The sequence below is a fragment of the Ranitomeya variabilis genome, chromosome 3 (assembly GCF_051348905.1).
Source record: "Ranitomeya variabilis isolate aRanVar5 chromosome 3, aRanVar5.hap1, whole genome shotgun sequence".
Lineage (NCBI taxonomy): Eukaryota > Metazoa > Chordata > Amphibia > Anura > Dendrobatidae > Ranitomeya > Ranitomeya variabilis.
This window is the reverse complement of record NC_135234.1, coordinates 682,205,918-682,226,873: the sequence shown is the minus strand read 5'-3', so window position 1 is coordinate 682,226,873 and position 20,956 is coordinate 682,205,918. Positions and strand designations below refer to the sequence as shown.

The following is a 20,956-nucleotide window of genomic DNA, read 5'->3' as shown; positions in this document are numbered from 1 at the left end:
AGAAAAACGGGGACACCAAAGTGGCAGAGCTGGCCCGATTATTGAGAGCGAACTCCGCCAATGGCAAAAAAGCAACCCAATCATCCTGGTCAGCAGACACAAAACACCTCAGATATGTCTCCAGGGTCTGATTAATCCGCTCGGTCTGGCCATTCGTCTGAGGATGGAAATCGGACGAAAAAGATAAATCTATGCCCATCCTAGCACAGAATGCCCGCCAAAATCTAGACACGAATTGGGTCCCTCTGTCAGAAACGATATTCTCAGGAATACCATGCAAACGAACAACATTTTGAAAAAACAGAGGAACCAACTCGGAAGAAGAAGGTAACTTGGGCAGAGGAACCAAATGGACCATCTTAGAAAAACGGTCACACACCACCCAGATGACAGACATCTTCTGAGAAACAGGCAGATCTGAAATAAAATCCATCGAGATGTGCGTCCAAGGCCTCTTAGGAATAGGCAAGGGCAACAATAATCCACTAGCCCGAGAACAACAAGGCTTGGCCCGAGCACAAACGTCACAAGACTGCACAAAGCCTCGCACATCTCGTGACAGGGAAGGCCACCAGAAGGACCTTGCCACCAAATCCCTGGTACCAAAAATGCCAGGATGACCTGCCAACGCAGAAGAATGAACCTCAGAGATGACTCTACTGGTCCAATCATCAGGAACAAACAGTTTATCAGGTGGGCAACGATCAGGTCTCTCCGCCTGAAATTCCTGCAAGGCCCGCCGCAGGTCTGGAGAAACGGCTGACAATACCACTCCATCCTTAAGGATACCTGTGGGCTCAGAGTTACCAGGCGAGTCAGGCTCAAAACTCCTAGAAAGGGCATCCGCCTTAACATTCTTAGAACCCGGTAGGTATGACACCACAAAATTAAACCGAGAGAAAAATAATGACCAGCGCGCCTGTCTAGGATTCAGGCGCCTGGCAGTCTCAAGATAAATCAAATTTTTGTGGTCAGTCAATACCACCACCTGATGTCTGGCCCCCTCAAGCCAATGGCGCCACTCCTCAAAAGCCCACTTCATGGCCAAAAGCTCCCGATTCCCAACATCATAATTCCGCTCAGCGGGCGAAAATTTACGGGAAAAGAAGGCACAAGGCCTCATCACGGAGCAGTCAGAACTTTTCTGCGACAACACTGCCCCAGCTCCGATCTCAGAAGCGTCGACCTCAACCTGAAAAGGTAGAGCAACATCAGGCTGACGCAACACAGGGGCAGAGGAAAAACGGCGCTTAAGCTCCCGAAAGGCCTCCACAGCATCAGGGGACCAATCAGCAACATCAGCACCCTTCTTAGTCAAATCGGTCAATGGCTTAGCAATATCCGAAAAATCAGCAATAAATCGACGATAAAAGTTAGCAAAGCCCAAAAATTTCTGAAGACTCTTAAGAGAAGAGGGCTGCGTCCAATCACAAATAGCTTGAACCTTGACAGGATCCATTTCAATGGAAGAGGGGGAAAAAATATATCCCAAAAAGGAAATCCTCTGTACCCCAAAAACACACTTAGAACCCTTCACACACAAAGAATTAGACCGCAAAACCTGAAAAACCCTCCTGACTTGCTGGACATGAGAGTCCCAGTCATCCGAAAAAATCAGAATATCATCCAGATACACAATCATAAATTTATCCAAATAATCGCGAAAAATATCATGCATAAAGGACTGGAAAACTGACGGAGCATTAGAAAGACCAAAAGGCATCACTAAATACTCAAAGTGGCCCTCGGGCGTATTAAATGCGGTTTTCCACTCATCCCCCTGCCTGATTCGCACCAAATTATACGCCCCACGAAGGTCAATCTTAGAGAACCACTTGGCCCCCTTTATGCGAGCAAACAAATCAGTCAGCAACGGCAATGGGTATTGATATTTAACAGTGATTTTATTCAAAAGCCGATAATCAATACATGGTCTCAAAGAGCCGTCTTTTTTTGACACAAAGAAAAAACCGGCTCCTAAGGGAGATGACGATGGACGAATATGTCCCTTTTCCAAGGACTCCTTTATATATTCTCGCATAGCAGCATGTTCAGGCACAGACAGATTAAATAAACGACCCTTTGGGTATTTACTACCCGGGATTAAATCTATGGCACAATCGCACTCTCGGTGCGGAGGTAACGAACCAAGCTTGGATTCTTCAAAGACGTCACGATAGTCAGACAGGAACTCAGGAATTTCAGAGGGAATGGATGATGAAATGGAAACCACAGGTACATCCCCATGAGCCCCCTTACATCCCCAGCTCAACACAGACATAGCTCTCCAGTCGAGGACTGGGTTGTGAGATTGCAGCCAAGGCAATCCTAGCACCAAATCATCATGTAGATTATACAGCACCAGAAAGCGAATAATCTCCTGGTGATCCGGATTAATACGCATAGTTACTTGTGTCCAGTATTGTGGTTTATTATTAGCCAATGGGGTGGAGTCAATCCCCTTCAGAGGAATAGGAGTCTCCAAAGGCTCTAAATCATACCCACAGCGTCTGGCAAAGGACCAATCCATAAGACTCAAAGCGGCGCCAGAGTCGACATAGGCGTCCGTGGTAATAGATGACAAAGAGCAAATCAGGGTCACAGATAGAATAAATTTAGACGGTAAGGTGCAAATGGAAACAGATTTACCAAGCTTTTTAGTGCGCTTAGAGCATGCTGATATAACATGAGTAGAATCACCACAATAGAAACACAACCCATTTTTCCGTCTAAAATTCTGCTGCTCGCTTCGGGACAGAATTCTATCACACTGCATACTCTCTGGCGACTTCTCAGTGGACACCGCCAGATGGTGCACTGGTTTGCGCTCCCGCAAACGCCTATCGATCTGAATAGCCATTGTCATGGACTCATTCAGACCCGCAGGCACAGGGAACCCCACCATAACATCCTTAATGGCATCAGAGAGACCCTCTCTGAAAGTCGCCGCCAGGGCGCACTCATTCCACTGAGTAAGCACAGACCATTTACGGAATCTTTGGCAGTAAATTTCCGCTTCATCTTGCCCCTGAGATAGGGACATCAAAGTTTTTTCTGCCTGAAGCTCCAAATGAGGTTCGTCATAAAGCAACCCCAAGGCCAGAAAAAACGCATCCACATTGAGCAACGCAGGATCCCCTGGTGTCAATGAAAAAGCCCAGTCTTGAGGGTCGCCCCGGAGCAAGGAAATCACAATCCTGACCTGCTGTGCAGGGTCTCCGGCAGAGCGAGATTTCAGAGACAAAAATAATTTGCAATTATTTCGAAAATTCTGAAACCCGGATCTATTTCCCGAGAAAAATTCCGGCAAAGGAATTCTCGGCTCAGATACAGGTGCATGACAAACAAAATCTTGCAAATTTTGTACCTTCGTGGCGAGATTATTCAAACCTGCAGTTACACTCTGAAGATCCATTACAAACAGGTGGACACAGAGCCATTCAAGGGTTAAGAGGAGGTAAGAAGCAGCTAGACAGCAATTAAGGGCTAGGCAGCAAAACTCTGAGGGGAAAAAAAAAAAAAAAAAAAATTTCCCTTCAACACTTCTTTTTCTCCTGCTTCAGCCCAAACAATTAACACTTGCGGGCCGGTCAAACTGTCATGATCTCAATGGCAAGAGAACATAGCATAAGCATATATAGGAACTAGCTCTTGGAAGATGGGAACTGAGCTGACCATGAACTAAACCTAACGCACAACTAGCAGTGGCCGGGTAGCATGCCTACGTTGATTCTAGATGCCCAGCCCAGCCGGAGGACTAAATAAAGCTAGCAGAGGAAAATATTAGTCCTAGCTCACCTCTAGAGAAATACCCCGAAAGGAGACAGAGGCCCCCCACATGTATTGGCGGTGAGTTGAGATGAAATAACAAACGTAGTATGAAAATAGGTTTAGCAAATTTGAGGTCCACTTACTACATAGCAGAAGACAGAAAGGACACTTTCATGGTCAGCTGAAAACCCTATCAAAAACACCATCCAGAAATTACTTTAAAACTCTGGCATTAACTCATAACACCAGAGTGGCAATTCCCGTTCACAAGAGCTTTCCAGACACAGTAACGAAACTACAGCTGTGAACTGGAACAAAATGCAAAAACAAACATGGACAAGAGTCCAACTTATCTAGTAGTTGTCTAGGAGCAGGAACAAGCACAGAGAGGCTTCTGATAACATTGTTGACCGGCAAGCAACTAACAGAGCAGCAAGGTTATATAGCGACTCCCACATCTTGATGGGAACAGGTGAACAGAGAAGATGAAGACACCAGTTCAATTCCACCAGTAGCCACCGGGGGAGCCCAGAATCCAAATTCACAACAGGCCGGTCACTTTCATCTTGCAGCTGTCATTTGATAAATCTGCCACATTTTTAGACCATCTTGTCCAGATTTACATCTCCTAGTTTTGGTGAAATTTCTGGAACAGAATGTTAGACCCCTCCCCTCTCGTATAAGCCACACCCCTTTCAGATAAGCCACGCCTCTTGTCAGACAAGGCGCAGAAAGGGTTTAAAACACGGGAAGCAAATCATGAAATACAGATTTTGCTGCACATAACTACAGAATTCTGTCACATTTCGCTGATAGATCTCCCCCAGTGGCTTGTGATCAATATTTAGATTTGTAGTGATCATAAAACCACAATCTTAGGACCATTAATTACATTATAGACACAAGGAAGGAAGGGGAATATGGAAAGTCAGCTCACCACGTCCAGGTGCACCTTATAGGATAGAGGCAGTTCGCACGGGGCCATCCCAGTCTCGGACATGATCATCAGATGCAAGAAAGAAGAAAGTGATCTCCAGCAACAAAATATCAAGGTGAAAAATGTCATATATAAAAACTAGCTTTTATTATTCCAAACATAAGACAGATGTGCTGGCCACCTTTAGAAAGCCATGTAAAATAGACCAACGCATTTCAGGTAGGAGCCTTATTCATGGTGTGTGGCTCCTAACTGGTGTGTGGCTCCATGATTAGGCTCCTACCTGAAACGCGTTGGTCTATTTTACATGAGTTTCTCAGGGTGGTCAGCACATTTGTCTTATTATGTTAAAAGCTTAATATTTAATTTTTAAAAGTTAGTTTTATATACAGCTCTGGCAAAAATTAAGAGACCACTGCACAGATTTATAAAAATCAGCTTCTCTACATGTCTGACAGCCATTCCATTCCAGTGTCAGTTGAATTCCAACCAGAGTACACCTCATTCTACTTAATGTGCTTCTGATTAGGTGATCACCTGAACCAAATCTTATTGAACGAAGGAAAGTATAAAACACACTGCTGTGGTGTGCACAATCCTCTTGCAATAAGACAAGCTGGATGGCATAATAAGTGATAGTAATATCCCAAAAGTAATAGGAGTGAAAAAATAACTTTGAACCATGACAAAGGAGTTGAAAAGAAAAGTCTTGAATGAGAAAAGGAAGGGCTCAATCCTGGCTTTACTAGCAGATGGACACAGTGAGCGTCATGTTGCCTCCATCCTTAAAATTTCTCAGACGGAAGTCCATTACAAGAAGGTCAAGCAGCAGACATTGGGGACAACAAAGCTACTGACTGATTTTTATGCCATTTTCTGACCAGAGATCCTCCCTCCTTTGTCAACATAGTGTCTCCAAGCAGCTGGCTCAAAGTCACAATTTTGATGCTGAGGACAGGGAAGACCCCTGATCCACATAGCAGAGGATGGACCAGAAGTGACAAGCGCTGGGTTCTGTGGCGCACACCTGTAATCCTAGCTACTATGGGAGGCTTGGGCTCTGGGATCACTGTTGTGAATTCCGCTCTTGTGCTCCCTCCGGTGGTTTTGAGTGGTATGGCTGCTTCTTGGATTTAGCATCAGCAGCTGCTTCCACTGATCGTCGTTCTGGCTCGGCTATTTTAGTCTGGCCTTATCCCTCAATCAATGCCAGTTGTCAATTGTTCCTGCTTGGAGTCACGGCTCTTTTGGATTTCCCTGACACTCTGACCTGTTCAGCAAAGATAAGTCCTTGCTTGTCCTTTTGCAGTCCTCTTGTTGTGGACTTATTGTTCAGCACATTCTATGTTTTGCTCGTTTGTCCAGCTTATCAGTGTCATGTTCTCAATGGCAAGAGAACATAGCATCAGCATATATAGGAACTAGCTCTTGGAAGATGGGAACTGAGCTGACCATGAACTAAACCTAACACACAACTAGCAGTGGCCGGGTAGCATGCCTACGTTGATTCTAGATGCCCAGCACCAGCCGGAGGACTAAATAATGCTAGCAGAGGAAAATATTAGTCCTAGCTCACCTCTAGAGAAATACCCCGAAAGGAGACAGAGGCCCCCCACATGTATTGGCGGTGAATTAAGATGAAATAACAAACGTAGTATGAAAATAGGTTTAGCAAATTTGAGGTCCACTTACTACACAGCAGAAGACAGAAAGGACACTTTCATGGTCAGCTGAAAACCCTTTCAAAACACCATCCAGAAATTACTTTAAAACTCTGGCATTAACTCATAACACCAGAGTGGCAATTCCTGTTCACAAGAGCTTTCCAGACACAGTAACGAAACTACAGCTGTGAACTGGAACAAAAATGCAAAAACAAACATGGACAAGAGTCCAACTTATCTAGTAGTTGTCTAGGAGCAGGAACAAGCACAGAGAGGCTTCTGATAACATTGTTGACCGGCAAGCAACTAACAGAGCAGCAAGGTTATATAGCGACTCCCACATCTTGATGGGAACAGGTGAACAGAGAAGATGAAAACACCAGTTCAATTCCACCAGTAGCCACCGGGGGAGCCCAGAATCCAAATTCACAACAATACCCCCCCCTCAAGGAGGGGGCACCGAACCCTCACCAGAACCACCAGGGCGATCAGGATGGGCCCTATGAAAGGCACGAACCAGATCAGAGGCATGAACATCAGATGCATTCACCCAAGAATTATCCTCCTGGCCGTATCCCTTCCACTTGACCAGATACTGGAGTCTCCGTCTGGAAACACGAGAGTCTAAGATTTTCTCCACAACGTACTCCAACTCACCCTCAACCAACACCGGAGCAGGAGGCTCAACGGAAGGCACAACCGGTACCTCATACCTGCGCAATAATGACCGATGAAAAACGTTATGAATAGAAAAGGATGCAGGGAGGTCCAAACGGAAGGAAACAGGGTTAAGAATCTCCAATATCTTATACGGGCCGATGAACCGAGGCTTAAACTTAGGAGAAGAGACCCTCATAGGGACAAAACGAGAAGACAACCACACCAAATCCCCAACACAAAGCCGAGGACCAACACGACGGTGGCGGTTGGCAAAAAGCTGAGTCTTCTCCTGGGACAACCTCAAATTGTCCACCACCTGCCCCCAGATCTGATGCAATCTCTCCACCACAGCATCCACTCCAGGACAATCCGAAGATTCCACCTGACCAGAGGAAAATCGAGGATGAAACCCCGAATTACAGAAAAACGGGGACACCAAAGTGGCAGAGCTGGCCCGATTATTGAGAGCGAACTCTGCCAATGGCAAAAAAGCAACCCAATCATCCTGGTCAGCAGACACAAAACACCTCAGATATGTCTCCAGGGTCTGATTAGTCCGCTCGGTCTGGCCATTCGTCTGAGGATGGAAAGCGGACGAAAAAGATAAATCTATGCCCATCCTAGCACAGAATGCCCGCCAAAATCTAGACACGAATTGGGTCCCTCTGTCAGAAATGATATTCTCAGGAATACCATGCAAACGAACAACATTTTGAAAAAACAGAGGAACCAACTCGGAAGAAGAAGGCAACTTGGGCAGAGGAACCAAATGGACCATCTTAGAGAAACGGTCACACACCACCCAGATGACAGACATCTTCTGAGAAACAGGCAGATCTGAAATAAAATCCATCGAGATGTGCGTCCAAGGCCTCTTAGGAATAGGCAAGGGCAACAAAAATCCACTAGCCCGAGAGCAACAAGGCTTGGCCCGAGCACAAACGTCACAAGACTGCACAAAGCCTCGCACATCTCGTGACAGGGAAGGCCACCAGAAGGACCTTGCCACCAAGTCCCTGGTACCAAAAATGCCAGGATGACCTGCCAACGCAGAAGAATGAACCTCAGAGATGACTCTACTGGTCCAATCATCAGGAACAAACAGTTTATCAGGTGGGCAACGATCCGGTCTATCCGCCTGAAACTCCTGCAAGGCCCGCCGCAGGTCTGGAGAAACGGCTGACAATACCACTCCATCCTTAAGGATACCTGTGGGCTCAGAGTTACCAGGCGAGTCAGGCTCAAAACTCCTAGAAAGGGCATCCGCCTTAACATTCTTAGAACCCGGTAGGTATGACACCACAAAATCAAACCGAGAGAAAAATAATGACCAGCGCGCCTGTCTAGGATTCAGGCGCCTGGCGGTCTCAAGATAAATCAAGTTTTTGTGGTCAGTCAATACCACCACCTGATGTCTGGCCCCCTCAAGCCAATGGCGCCACTCCTCAAAAGCCCACTTCATGGCCAAAAGCTCCCGATTCCCAACATCATAATTCCGCTCAGCGGGCGAAAATTTACGGGAAAAGAAGGCACAAGGCCTCATCACGGAGCAGTCAGAACTTTTCTGCGACAACACTGCCCCAGCTCCGATCTCAGAAGCGTCGACCTCAACCTGAAAAGGTAGAGCAACATCAGGCTGACGCAACACAGGGGCAGAGGAAAAACGGCGCTTAAGCTCCCGAAAGGCCTCCACAGCGTCAGGGGACCAATCAGCAACATCAGCACCCTTCTTAGTCAAATCGGTCAATGGCTTAGCAATATCCGAAAAACCAGCAATAAATCGACGATAAAAGTTAGCAAAGCCCAAAAATTTCTGAAGACTCTTAAGAGAAGAGGGCTGCGTCCAATCACAAATAGCTTGAACCTTGACAGGATCCATTTCAATGGAAGAGGGAGAAAAAATATATCCCAAAAAGGAAATCCTCTGTACCCCAAAAACACACTTAGAACCCTTCACACACAAAGAATTAGACCGCAAAACCTGGAAAACCCTCCTGACTTGCTGGACATGAGAGTCCCAGTCATCCGAAAAAATCAGAATATCATCCAGATACACAATCATAAATCTATCCAAGTAATCGCGAAAAATATCATGCATAAAGGACTGGAAAACTGACGGAGCATTTGAAAGACCAAAAGGCATCACTAAATACTCAAAGTGGCCCTCGGGCGTATTAAATGCGGTTTTCCACTCATCCCCCTGCCTGATTCGCACCAAATTATACGCCCCACGAAGGTCAATCTTAGAGAACCACTTGGCCCCCTTTATGCGAGCAAACAAATCAGTCAGCAACGGCAATGGGTATTGATATTTTACAGTGATTTTATTCAAAAGCCGATAATCGATACATGGTCTCAAAGAGCCGTCTTTTTTTGACACAAAGAAAAAACCGGCTCCTAAGGGAGATGACGATGGACGAATATGTCCCTTTTCCAAGGACTCCTTTATATATTCTCGCATAGCAGCATGTTCAGGCACAGACAGATTAAATAAACGACCCTTTGGGTATTTACTACCCGGAATTAAATCTATGGCACAATCGCACTCTCGGTGCGGAGGTAATGAACCAAGCTTGGATTCTTCAAAGACGTCACGATAGTCAGACAGGAACTCAGGAATTTCAGAGGGAATAGATGATGAAATGGAAACCACAGGTACATCCCCATGAGCCCCCTTACATCCCCAGCTCAACACAGACATAGCTCTCCAGTCGAGGACTGGGTTGTGAGATTGCAGCCAAGGCAATCCTAGCACCAAATCATCATGTAGATTATACAGCACCAGAAAGCGAATAATCTCCTGGTGATCCGGATTAATACGCATAGTTACTTGTGTCCAGTATTGTGGTTTATTATTAGCCAATGGGGTGGAGTCAATCCCCTTCAGAGGAATAAGAGTCTCCAAAGGCTCTAAATCATACCCACAGCGTTTGGCAAAGGACCAATCCATAAGACTCAAAGCGGCGCCAGAGTCGACATAGGCGTCCGTGGTAATAGATGACAAAGAGCAAATCAGGGTCACAGATAGAATAAACTTAGACGGTAAGGTGCAAATGGAAACAGATTTATCAAGCTTTTTAGTGCGCTTAGAGCATGCTGATATAACATGAGTAGAATCACCACAATAGAAACACAACCCATTTTTCCGTCTAAAATTCTGCCGCTCGCTTCGGGACAGAATTCTATCACACTGCATACTCTCTGGCGACTTCTCAGTGGACACCGCCAGATGGTGCACTGGTTTGCGCTCCCGCAAACGCCTATCGATCTGAATAGCCATTGTCATGGACTCATTCAGACCCGCAGGCACAGGGAACCCCACCATAACATCCTTAATGGCATCAGAGAGACCCTCTCTGAAAGTCGCCGCCAGGGCACACTCATTCCACTGAGTAAGCACAGACCATTTACGGAATCTTTGACAGTAAATTTCCGCTTCATCTTGCCCCTGAGATAGGGACATCAAAGTTTTTTCTGCCTGAAGCTCCAAATGAGGTTCGTCATAAAGCAACCCCAAGGCCAGAAAAAACGCATCCACATTGAGCAACGCAGGATCCCCTGGTGTCAATGAAAAAGCCCAGTCTTGAGGGTCGCCCCGGAGCAGGGAAATCACAATCCTGACCTGCTGTGCAGGGTCTCCGGCAGAGCGAAATTTCAGGGACAAAAATAATTTGCAATTATTTCGAAAATTCTGAAACCCAGATCTATTCCCCGAGAAAAATTCCGGCAAAGGAATTCTCGGCTCAGATACAGGTGCATGACAAACAAAGTCTTGCAAATTTTGTACCTTCATGGCGAGATTATTCAAACCTGCAGTTACACTCTGAAGATCCATTACAAGCAGGTGGACACAGAGCCATTCAAAGATTAGAAGGAGAAAAAAAAAAAAAAATTCTCAGCAGACTTCTTATTTCTCTCCTTTCTCAGCCAAGGATTTTAACCCTTTAGTGGGCCGGTCAAACTGTCATGTTCTCAATGGCAAGAGAACATAGCATCAGCATATATAGGAACTAGCTCTTGGAAGATGGGAACTGAGCTGACCATGAACTAAACCTAACACACAACTAGCAGTGGCCGGGTAGCATGCCTACGTTGATTCTAGATGCCCAGCACCAGCCGGAGGACTAAATAATGCTAGCAGAGGAAAATATTAGTCCTAGCTCACCTCTAGAGAAATACCCCGAAAGGAGACAGAGGCCCCCCACATGTATTGGCGGTGAATTAAGATGAAATAACAAACGTAGTATGAAAATAGGTTTAGCAAATTTGAGGTCCACTTACTACACAGCAGAAGACAGAAAGGACACTTTCATGGTCAGCTGAAAACCCTTTCAAAACACCATCCAGAAATTACTTTAAAACTCTGGCATTAACTCATAACACCAGAGTGGCAATTCCTGTTCACAAGAGCTTTCCAGACACAGTAACGAAACTACAGCTGTGAACTGGAACAAAAATGCAAAAACAAACATGGACAAGAGTCCAACTTATCTAGTAGTTGTCTAGGAGCAGGAACAAGCACAGAGAGGCTTCTGATAACATTGTTGACCGGCAAGCAACTAACAGAGCAGCAAGGTTATATAGCGACTCCCACATCTTGATGGGAACAGGTGAACAGAGAAGATGAAAACACCAGTTCAATTCCACCAGTAGCCACCGGGGGAGCCCAGAATCCAAATTCACAACATATCAGTATGGATCTATTCAGCTAAGCTGGAAGCTCTGGGCAGCAGATTTTGCCCTCCACACCTTTACATATACAATGTCCAAAATGGTGAGAACACTCTCCAAACCAGTATAATTAATCAAAAACCCCCATATACATAATAAAGAGGAATTGAGAGGAAAAACAAATTTCACATGATAAAATTATATCTTTAATAAATATTTTTAAAAATATACATACAAGGGATAATCATCAAAAATGAGGGTAACACAACCACCCGGAACAACCAAATAAATATTTAGGACATTTTTAAATATCAATAGCACAATTAATCCTTTAAACGCCTATCCATTGCAAATATTAAACAGTGAAGCAGGCTTACAAATGAAAAAACCTTTTCTCCCCACTGGCCGCAAAGAGACTAGAACCAAAAAGTGCCTAGTGCAAGAAAGGTGCCTTAGTATAATAACCAAATATATGATTCGGACAATAAAAAATGTAAACAGCACACTTGATTCATTGCACACATCTCACTTGCAAGTGTTAAACAGTGAAGCAGGTTTACACATAAAAACCTTTTACTCCCCACTGCCCGCAATGAGACTAGAGCAAAAAAAGTGCATGGTGCAAGGAAGGTGCCTTAATGTAATTCCAAAAGTCCAAATGCAAACAAGTACAAGTACTTACAAATTTAATGTCCTGGTGGTGATACCCTCACGAACCCCGACAGCGCCGTTTCGCCGTTGTGGCTTCCTCGATAGGGGGCATATGTCAGGTGTGGAGATTTTTGCATTTCTCTGCGGTGGACTTTTTCTAGTTTTTATTACTGACCGCACAGTGTTCTGTCCTGTACTATCTATCTAGCTAGAAGTGGCCTCCTTTGCTGAATCTTGTTTCATTCTATGTATGTCATTTCCTTCTCCTCTCACAGTCATTATTTGTGGGGGGCTGTCTGTCCTTTGGGGATTTTCTCTGAGGCAAGATAGCTTTCCTGTTTCTAACTTTAGGGGTAGCTAGTTCTCCGGCTGTGACGAGGTGTCCAGGGAGTGACAGGAACATCCCACGGCTACTTCTAGTGTTGTGTTAAGATCAGGAACTGCGGTCAGTATAGTTACCACCTGCTCAGAGCTAGTCGCATGTCGCTCCTAAATCACCAGTCCATAACAGATCACTGGAGCTTGTCAGTTCTAATCCATCCTGTGCTATGTGGATCAGGGGTCTTTTCTGTCCTCAGCATCAAAATGGTGACTTTGAGCCAGCTGCTTGGAGACTCTATGTTGACAAAGGAGGGAGGATCTCTGGTCAGAAAATGGCAGCTAAACATAAAAATGAGTTAACACTAAAAGAAAGAGGCACTTAAAGCTACAGACTGGCAGAGGGCGAAAATGACTCTGTCCTGATCGGGATGACCGTCATCTTATTTGAATGTCACTCAGCAACCACAGGATGACATCAAGTGATCCACAAAAGAAATGGCAGCTGGGGTGAAGTGCACGGCAAGAACAGTGTGTAAGAGGCTCCTGGTGGCAGGGCTCAAGTCATTTAAAGCAAGAAATAAGTCTTTTATCAATGTGAAGCAAAGGAGAGCCAGGTTGAAGGTTGCCAAAGACCATAAGGATTGGACCATAGAGGACTGGGGTAAGGTAATATTCTCTGATGAGTCTAATTTTCAGCTTTGCCCAACACCTGGTCATCTAATGGTTAGATGGAGACCTGGAGAGGCGTACAAGCCACAGTGTCTTGCACCCACTGTGAAATTTGGTGGAGGATCGGTGATGATCTGGGGATGCTTCAGCAAGGCTGGAATTGGGCAGGTTTATCTTTGCGAAGGACGTATGAATTAAGCCATATACAAGGTTATCTTGTAAAAACAGTTGATTCCTTCTGCTCAGGCAATGTTCCCCAACTCTGAGGACTGTTTTTTTCCAGCAGGACAATGCGCCATGCCACACAGCTAGGTCAATTCAATAAAGGTGTGGATGAAGGACCACCACATCGAATACCTGTCATGTGCAGCCCAATCTCCAGACCTGAACATCATTGAAAGCCTCTGGAATGTAATTAAGAGGAAGATGGATAGTCACAAGCCATCAAACAAAGAAGAACTGCTTACATTTTTTACCAGAAGTGGCATAAGGTCACCCAAAAGCAGTGTGAAAGACTGATGGAAAGCATGCCAAGACGGATGAAAGCTGTGATTAAAAATCATGGTTATTCCACAAAATATTGATTTCTGAACTCTTCTTGAGTTAAAACATTAGTATTGTTGTTTATAAAATGATTATGAATTTGTTTTTTGCATTATTTCAGGTCTGCAAGCAATGCATATTTTTTGTTATTTTGACCATTTCTCATTTTCAGAAAATAAATAGAAAATTTATTGTCTGGAACTTCGGAGACATGTTGTCAGTAGTTTATAGACTAAAAGAACAATTTACGTTTAACTCAAAAATATACAGTACCTACAAAGAGAAAAATCAGACAAATTGAAAATTTTGCAGTGGTCTCTTAATTTTTGTCAGAGCGGTATAACATTTTTCACCTTGATATTTTGTCGCTAGAGATCACTTTCTTCCTTTTTGCATTAATTACATTATCAGCCTTCTTTATACACATTCAATTTTCAGCACAAGATATTGTACCCCCAAATATCTCTGCAGATCCTCTAAATGAATCTATGTAAATTATGAAGAGATATATTTGCGCCCCACATTATCTGAGCAGAGCCACGTAATATCCAGTATTTGATGAACTTTATAGTAAAATGTACTATAGCACTATAACAGTGTCCTGTCCCTTTAAATCTTCAGATACTTCTGTCACCATGGTAACTGCAGTCATCAACAACCAGTAGGATTGCTCAGTTTGAATTTGAAAAACTAAAGTCAGTTTGTTACATCTCATCGGAGTGTGAAGACAGACACCTGCAGTCAGTGCGAGATTCCAGGTATAACACGTGAGATAATGCACCGGACGGACCCCACATCCATCACACGCACTCACACACCACAACTGACACTTTCTGATAAATCTGATCATTACCAAGTTATTATTTCCCCCAACACATGATGTGGTGAGATATCAGTGGGTGAGGCCGGTACTCGTGACATGTCCCATCTGGATCGATCCAGAGACAAGATCCCGATATTTACCCTCCGCTCTGCTCCTCCATGGGGGATGTCCCCGGCACACACACAGGATGGCCCGCAGTGTAGTATTGCTAGTACTCTGCATGATATCCCGTCCTCCATATATACCACATACTAAAGGGGTGATCCCATTGGGACAAGTTATCACCTGTCTGTGGGATAAGATCAGAGTCCGATCACTGGGAACCGCACCAATAACCAGAACAGGGCACTGGTATCCCATTAGAAGGCAGCAGCAGTACCTCCCCCGACCACCGGGACTGCCAGAGAGCGAAGAGTACAGCTCCTGCAGGCCCCAGAGAGGATGAATGGAGCAGCAGGGAGCATGTGCACCTCCGCTACCTTCTAATGGGGATAAAAGTTCTGGTGATGGCTGGAATTCCCAGCGGACGGGCCCCACTGATCTATAAGTCATCACCGATCCCATGTATAAGGCGATAACTTGTTCCAACTGAAAATACCCCTATAATGAAGCTCACATATGTAACCGCCAATATCCCATATATATATGTTGCCCTTCCCTGCCCCTGAATTTATGATAAAATAAATATGAATCAATTACCAAAGCCCTGCTGACTATTCCTGATGTCTTATAGGATTTGGATACATTTTGTCAGAGAAGATATCAGCGGTCACCATGTGGACCGGGTATTCTGCCAGCGCTGGATCAGGTAGCTTCCATCAGTCTGTGATAACTGACCGTTCTCTACACTGCTGTTGGATGGGCTTCTGGGGCTTTACTTTATAGGGGTTGTCTATCTTTGGGGGCATTTTTGTTTTTACTTAAATGCGTGTATTTTGTGGTAAAAATTATTTTTGCAGTGGAGTTTCATTAAACAATTTCCATTATTTGCTTCCTATTATCTCTGAGCTCTGCCATCTATTGCTGGCTGCAGAATTATCTAACTGAGAATCTATCAGTGAGCTCTTTCTGACAGTCTTAAATGCAAGTTTGTAGCTCTTTTACGCTTATTTCCTGAGTGTCGCTTAGTACATTTCAGCAGTGGCGCTCTATCACATCCTCTTTGTACGGTTAGGATTGATTCTAATATCTGGTTGTGTTTTCTCCAGTTTACGTCACACCTGAGGAGCAACTGAGAAGACTGGCGTATTGTATCAAGCTTCTCCCGTCACCCCTCTACAAGAAGGAGGTCAGGGAGAACACTAAGTACAGGCAGTTGTGTACTCGGATATTCCTAGTCATCCTTCTAACTTCATCTCTGCTCTTCCTAGCGCCTCATGCCAACCAACCCAGAAGCCCAGAGAAGGTTTGCTGTAAGGGACGAAGAACGGCCCGCTCCATCCATAAGCATCCGAGCCAGGGAGGAAAGGAAGAGGGAAGAAGAAGTGACGCTGAGAGAAATGCTGGCCTATCTGGACGAGGAGGAGGACGAGAAAGAAGAGAAGGAAGAAGATGAGATGGCGGCAAAGAAGATCAAACTGGACATTAGGCTCCCGAGAAGCAGCACACGAAGAAGCAGGACCAGGCCGGACAACTTCCCCCACCAAGTCAGCCAAGCCTCTCCAATGACATGGAAGAACATCATGTGGACCATCCTGCTGGGACCCCTCTGCCGATACTTTGGCATTATCGGCCGGTAAGTATAAAAAACACTAGAAATAATAATAGCAGCATAATAGTAATATAGGGACAATATATCAGCATTAGACTAAGAAGAGTAATTAGATTAGTGATAATAAGAAAGTCATAAAATAGTAATAAATTAACAATAGTAATAGTAGTAGGTGGAATAGCAGTGTGATCCAGGGTTCTAGGACTGATCGCCTTTTCTCGGGGTCAAGAAAGAATTTTTCCCCTTGTGACACAAATTGGCTGAATGTGTCCTGGGGTTTTTGCCTTCTTCTGGATCAACAGTATAAGAATAAGGTAGTATTAATGTTAATAGAAAAGATAGAATAATACAGTCATAAAATAGCAGTATTAATAATAGTAAGAATATAAAATAGTTATATCTATAAAAAGACAAGAACCTAAAATTACAATAATTATAGTCATAGCTCAATCAGTGCTGTAATGTGAAATAGTTATGGAAAAGTTAGAATAGTACTGTAATAAGATAGCAGGACATAAATAATAGATATAAAATCTATAAAAAGAACAAACCCCTATACATTATAATAATAACTATAGTAGTAGTAGAATTAGCGCTCTAATATTAGTTAGATACCTAGTAATAACATAATTAGGTTTGATCCAGGGTTCTAGGACTGATCGCCTTTTCCCGGGGTCGAGAAGGAATTTTTCCCCAGTGACACAAATTGGCTGAAGGTGTCCTGGGGTTTTTGCCTTCTTCTGGATCAAAAGCTTTAGACATAGGGACCTTAGTAATATCATTATTAGAGTCACAAGAGTAATAAAAATGATGAAACTAATAAATCAAAAAGTAAATGATAAAAGGTACATTTTTAATAAATAATAAAACGTGTAGTAATAATAATAACAGATTTGTGAGGCAGAGTCCCGTTAGTTAATAAGTTAGTGTTAGGTTAGTGTAGGTCCCATCTGAAGAGGTCGCCTTGTCGTTGGCAGATGGGCTCGCACAATTTGCTCAAAATGTGCGCTAAGAACCTCGCTTTTATATCTATAGAAGATATGCAGTAATACCATTCAGGAGATGTACATGTATACAGCAGTTTTGTGAATAACACTTCTGCAGAATCACAGCAGCAGGTATACCGGCATAGGGAGGTCACATCTAGTGATAGTGCTACAGTGATATTACAACTGGGCCTTAAAGGGAATCCGTCATCAAGTTTTTCCTATGCAATCTGACAGCACCATGATGTAGGGACAGAAATTCTGATTCCAGCAATGTATCACTTAGTTTTCTAGGTGCAGCAGTTGGGATAGAATCACAGTTTTCTCTTCAGCAGATCTAGCAGAGCTCAGATGTTGAGCTGTGTATAACCCCGTCCACACCACTGATGGACTGCTTACTGTGTACACTGTATGCTGACAAAAAGCTGCTAATCAGTGCCGGGGACAGTGGTTGGACTAGGAGACACGAGACACCTAGTCCTGTAGTGATAATCTTCTGCTGAGAAAACACTGATTGTATTGAGGCAGCAAAACACAGCCCATTAATTGACACATCACCGGAATCAGACTCTCTTCTCCTACATCATGCTACTCTCAGATTACATAACGAAACATGCTGACAGATTACCTTCAAGGATAAAACTGCTTATACTGATTACTTATATTGGTTCCCGAGAAACATCTAACATGTACAGTACATCGCAGTCAGGTTCCAGAACCCGCTCTATAGTGCACATTTTCATCAGGCTGGTGCTGTCAGGTCACCTACGAGATGTGCAGCAGTCGTACTGGTGTATTATACAACCCACTTCTGCCCCAACTGCCGGCAGTGGAGCTAGCCCTGATCCTGGCAGCTTAAGCCCATTTACACCACAGTCAGTAGCAACCACAGCACCTAGGTGGTGTAGAGAGAAGGAGAGGGAGGCGCAATCACAGTGCTGTGGATCTTCTATGGCAGTCGGGGTCCTAATTAAGGTTTATTTTGACACCAGTCAGAGTCATGTGGGGGCGAAGTCATCCATTACTGCTTGGTGGGTTCCGACCGCTGGAACCTGCACCATCCTCAGACTGAGGAACCTGTGTCCTGTTAGAAAGGAGCTGAAAGTCAGGAACCATCTGAAGCTCCATTCATTCTATGGGGTTGCCAGAAAAAAGCCGAGCTCATCACTTGGATACCACATAGGGAATGAGTGGAGCAGGATCATTGAGTAATAAAATGTACTTAGCTCCTCATCATTGCCTCTGTGTAAGAAGCTTAACCCTTTTCTCTCCTTCCGACGTAAGCTTGAATGTTGGTCCCAGTCTTGTTTTTCCTGTAGAGAAGAGGAAGCCCCTTTGCCTTTTCTGCTCTCAGTCCTCTGCGGCTTTTCACCATCACTCAGTGTCCATCATTAAATGTAATAAAGATAAGTGACCCGTTGTCTGATTTTCATCCCTCCCCGGTCTGAGCAACATACAAGATAATAAAAATTTGAGGTGAATATTGAATCCAAAAAACAAAAATCAGCTCGTTTACTTCAGACACCACATGGGATGCTTTTGAAATTAAAGAAGATATATATATATATATATATATATATATATATATATATATATATATATATATATATATATATATTGATATAGCACCCCAGGAGTCTGGTTGCCACAGTGGCATTGCCTCCTTCATAGGGGGGTGATGTCATGCCTGGAAGCAAGGAGGGTTTCCCTGACTAGATAACACTCACATCTGACACCTTTCTTGACTCCAGACCAGAAGAGGGAGCTCTAAATCCGGATTCAGGGGAGCTTCTCTGTAAGTTCTGGCCTGAAGGAGGGGTGAGTCAGTCAGTGTCTGTAAGAGAGGAGAGAGGAGAGCAGTAAAAGAGAACTTGGGGAGTGGAGCTGCAACCAAGCTCACCCCAGTACTGAGTGCGAAAAACCGGACACCAGAGTCTGTGGTTGCACGGGTACTAAAGTCCCGGCAGCTAAATCCAGAGGGCAGGAGACTGCAGGTCTCCTGACCCCATCTAACACCCAGGGGCACAGCAGCATATCAGAGCCCGGAACCGCCATAAAGGAGCGACACCTGCAATTGGCTCAAGTTGCCTGGCATACGGGCAAGTACTTCAGAAAACTAAGAAACAGAGGACTGACCATAGCTTTAGTCAGCAAGGACCTCAGAGGACAGCGCAGCAAGGAGGCCTCAAAACCCATCTGGCTTAGTGAATCCTAAGTTGCTTCCAGGCTCCCCGGACCTCCATTGTCATCTGTAACTAGTGCCCCGACCTGCACTTCAAACCGTGAGTAAAAGTGTGGGAACTGCACCGTGCTGTGTCCTCTGAACTACTACTGCCTCACCTGCCCTGCATCACAACATCCATCATCACATGTAACACCATCACTGCCCTGGGGCTAAGCTCTACCTGTGGAGAGCTGTAACAACTCTGCTGCATCATCATCAGCCCCAGCGGTCTCTTTAAGCGTCGGCCATCTCTAGCCGAGTACCACAGGTAGTGTCACGAACAAATCCCCTATAAACTTTATTCCCCTTTCATTTCATTGACACTTTTATTGGACACCCAGGGCCATGGACCAGGTCACTGCTGCCATGACACATCCCTTTAAGAACCGTTGACCCGGTCCGAGTACCCCACGGCTCTAGCGGGCGCTCTCTCTCTCTCTCTATATATATATAAATCTCCATGTATTGTAGTGTAAGTGTATTAATACACTCACCAACCGCTGCTTTCTCCAGTGAGTGTCCAGCCCATTCTACTACTCTTCTCAGTGACGTCACCACTATTGTGACTAGCCGGCCCTCTCTATACTCTATGCACGAGCCAGGAGTCTCTCTTACAATAGAAGCCCATGGGGCCTAGATCTGATGCTCCATAGACTTACACTGTAAGGGCTCATTCCTACTTGCGATTAAATAGGATGAATGCAATACGGTTAACAATCAGATTACATTCGGACCCATTTAATCCTATAGTTCTATTCTCAGTTGCATTTCTTTCTTACTCCGATTGGATCGCAATCTGACATGAAAAAAAAATCACTGCATGCTGAATTCGGATCGCACACACACATATAGGTCTATGGTTGCGTGTGAAACATCGCACTGCACTCAGATATCACCTGAGTGCAGTGCGATTTCTGCCAGCGCTGGCAGCAGAGGAGATGGAGAAACTAATTTCTCTGTTTCTTCCGCTACCATGCAGTGATTCTCTCTGCTGCCAGCGGATCAGAGCACAGCGGGTAGGAGCACAGCGGATCGGAGCACAGCGGGTAGGAGCACAGCGGATCGGAGCACAGCGGGTAGGAGCACAGCGGATCGGAGCACAGCAGATCGGAGCACAGCAGATTGGAGCACAGGAGATCGGAGCACAGCAGATCGGAGCACAGCAGATCGGAGCACAGCAGATCGGAGCACAGCAGATCGGAGCACAGCAGATCGGAGCACAGCAGATCGGAGCACAGCAGATCGGAGCACAGCAGATAGGAGCACAGCGCACACCCTCTCGGATAATAGCACAGCGGATCGGAGCACAGCAGTTAGGAGCATAG

At 44.8% G+C, this 20,956-nt stretch overlaps 1 protein-coding gene across 1 annotated transcript; it reads left to right on the top strand.

Moving 5' to 3' along the window:
* The first annotated feature begins 15,449 nt into the window (after positions 1-15,449).
* On the top strand, positions 15,450-20,956 carry LOC143817769 (uncharacterized). The gene is made up of 4 exons (XM_077299247.1): positions 15,450-15,518; positions 15,919-15,998; positions 16,081-16,445; positions 20,611-20,956. The coding sequence occupies exons 1-4, from the start codon at positions 15,485-15,487 to the stop codon at positions 20,954-20,956; spliced, it is 825 nt and encodes a 274-aa protein (XP_077155362.1). The 5' UTR covers positions 15,450-15,484.

Bases quoted from the DNA above. Each gene is read 5' to 3' on its own strand.
- LOC143817769 (XM_077299247.1), top strand. From the start codon at position 15,485: ATGTGGACCGGGTATTCTGCCAGCGCTGGATCAG. The intron at 15,519-15,918 runs GTAGCTTCCATC...TGTTTTCTCCAG, and splicing joins TTCTGCCAGCGCTGGATCAG to TTTACGTCACACCTGAGGAG. The intron at 15,999-16,080 runs GTCAGGGAGAAC...TGCTCTTCCTAG, and splicing joins CACCCCTCTACAAGAAGGAG to CGCCTCATGCCAACCAACCC.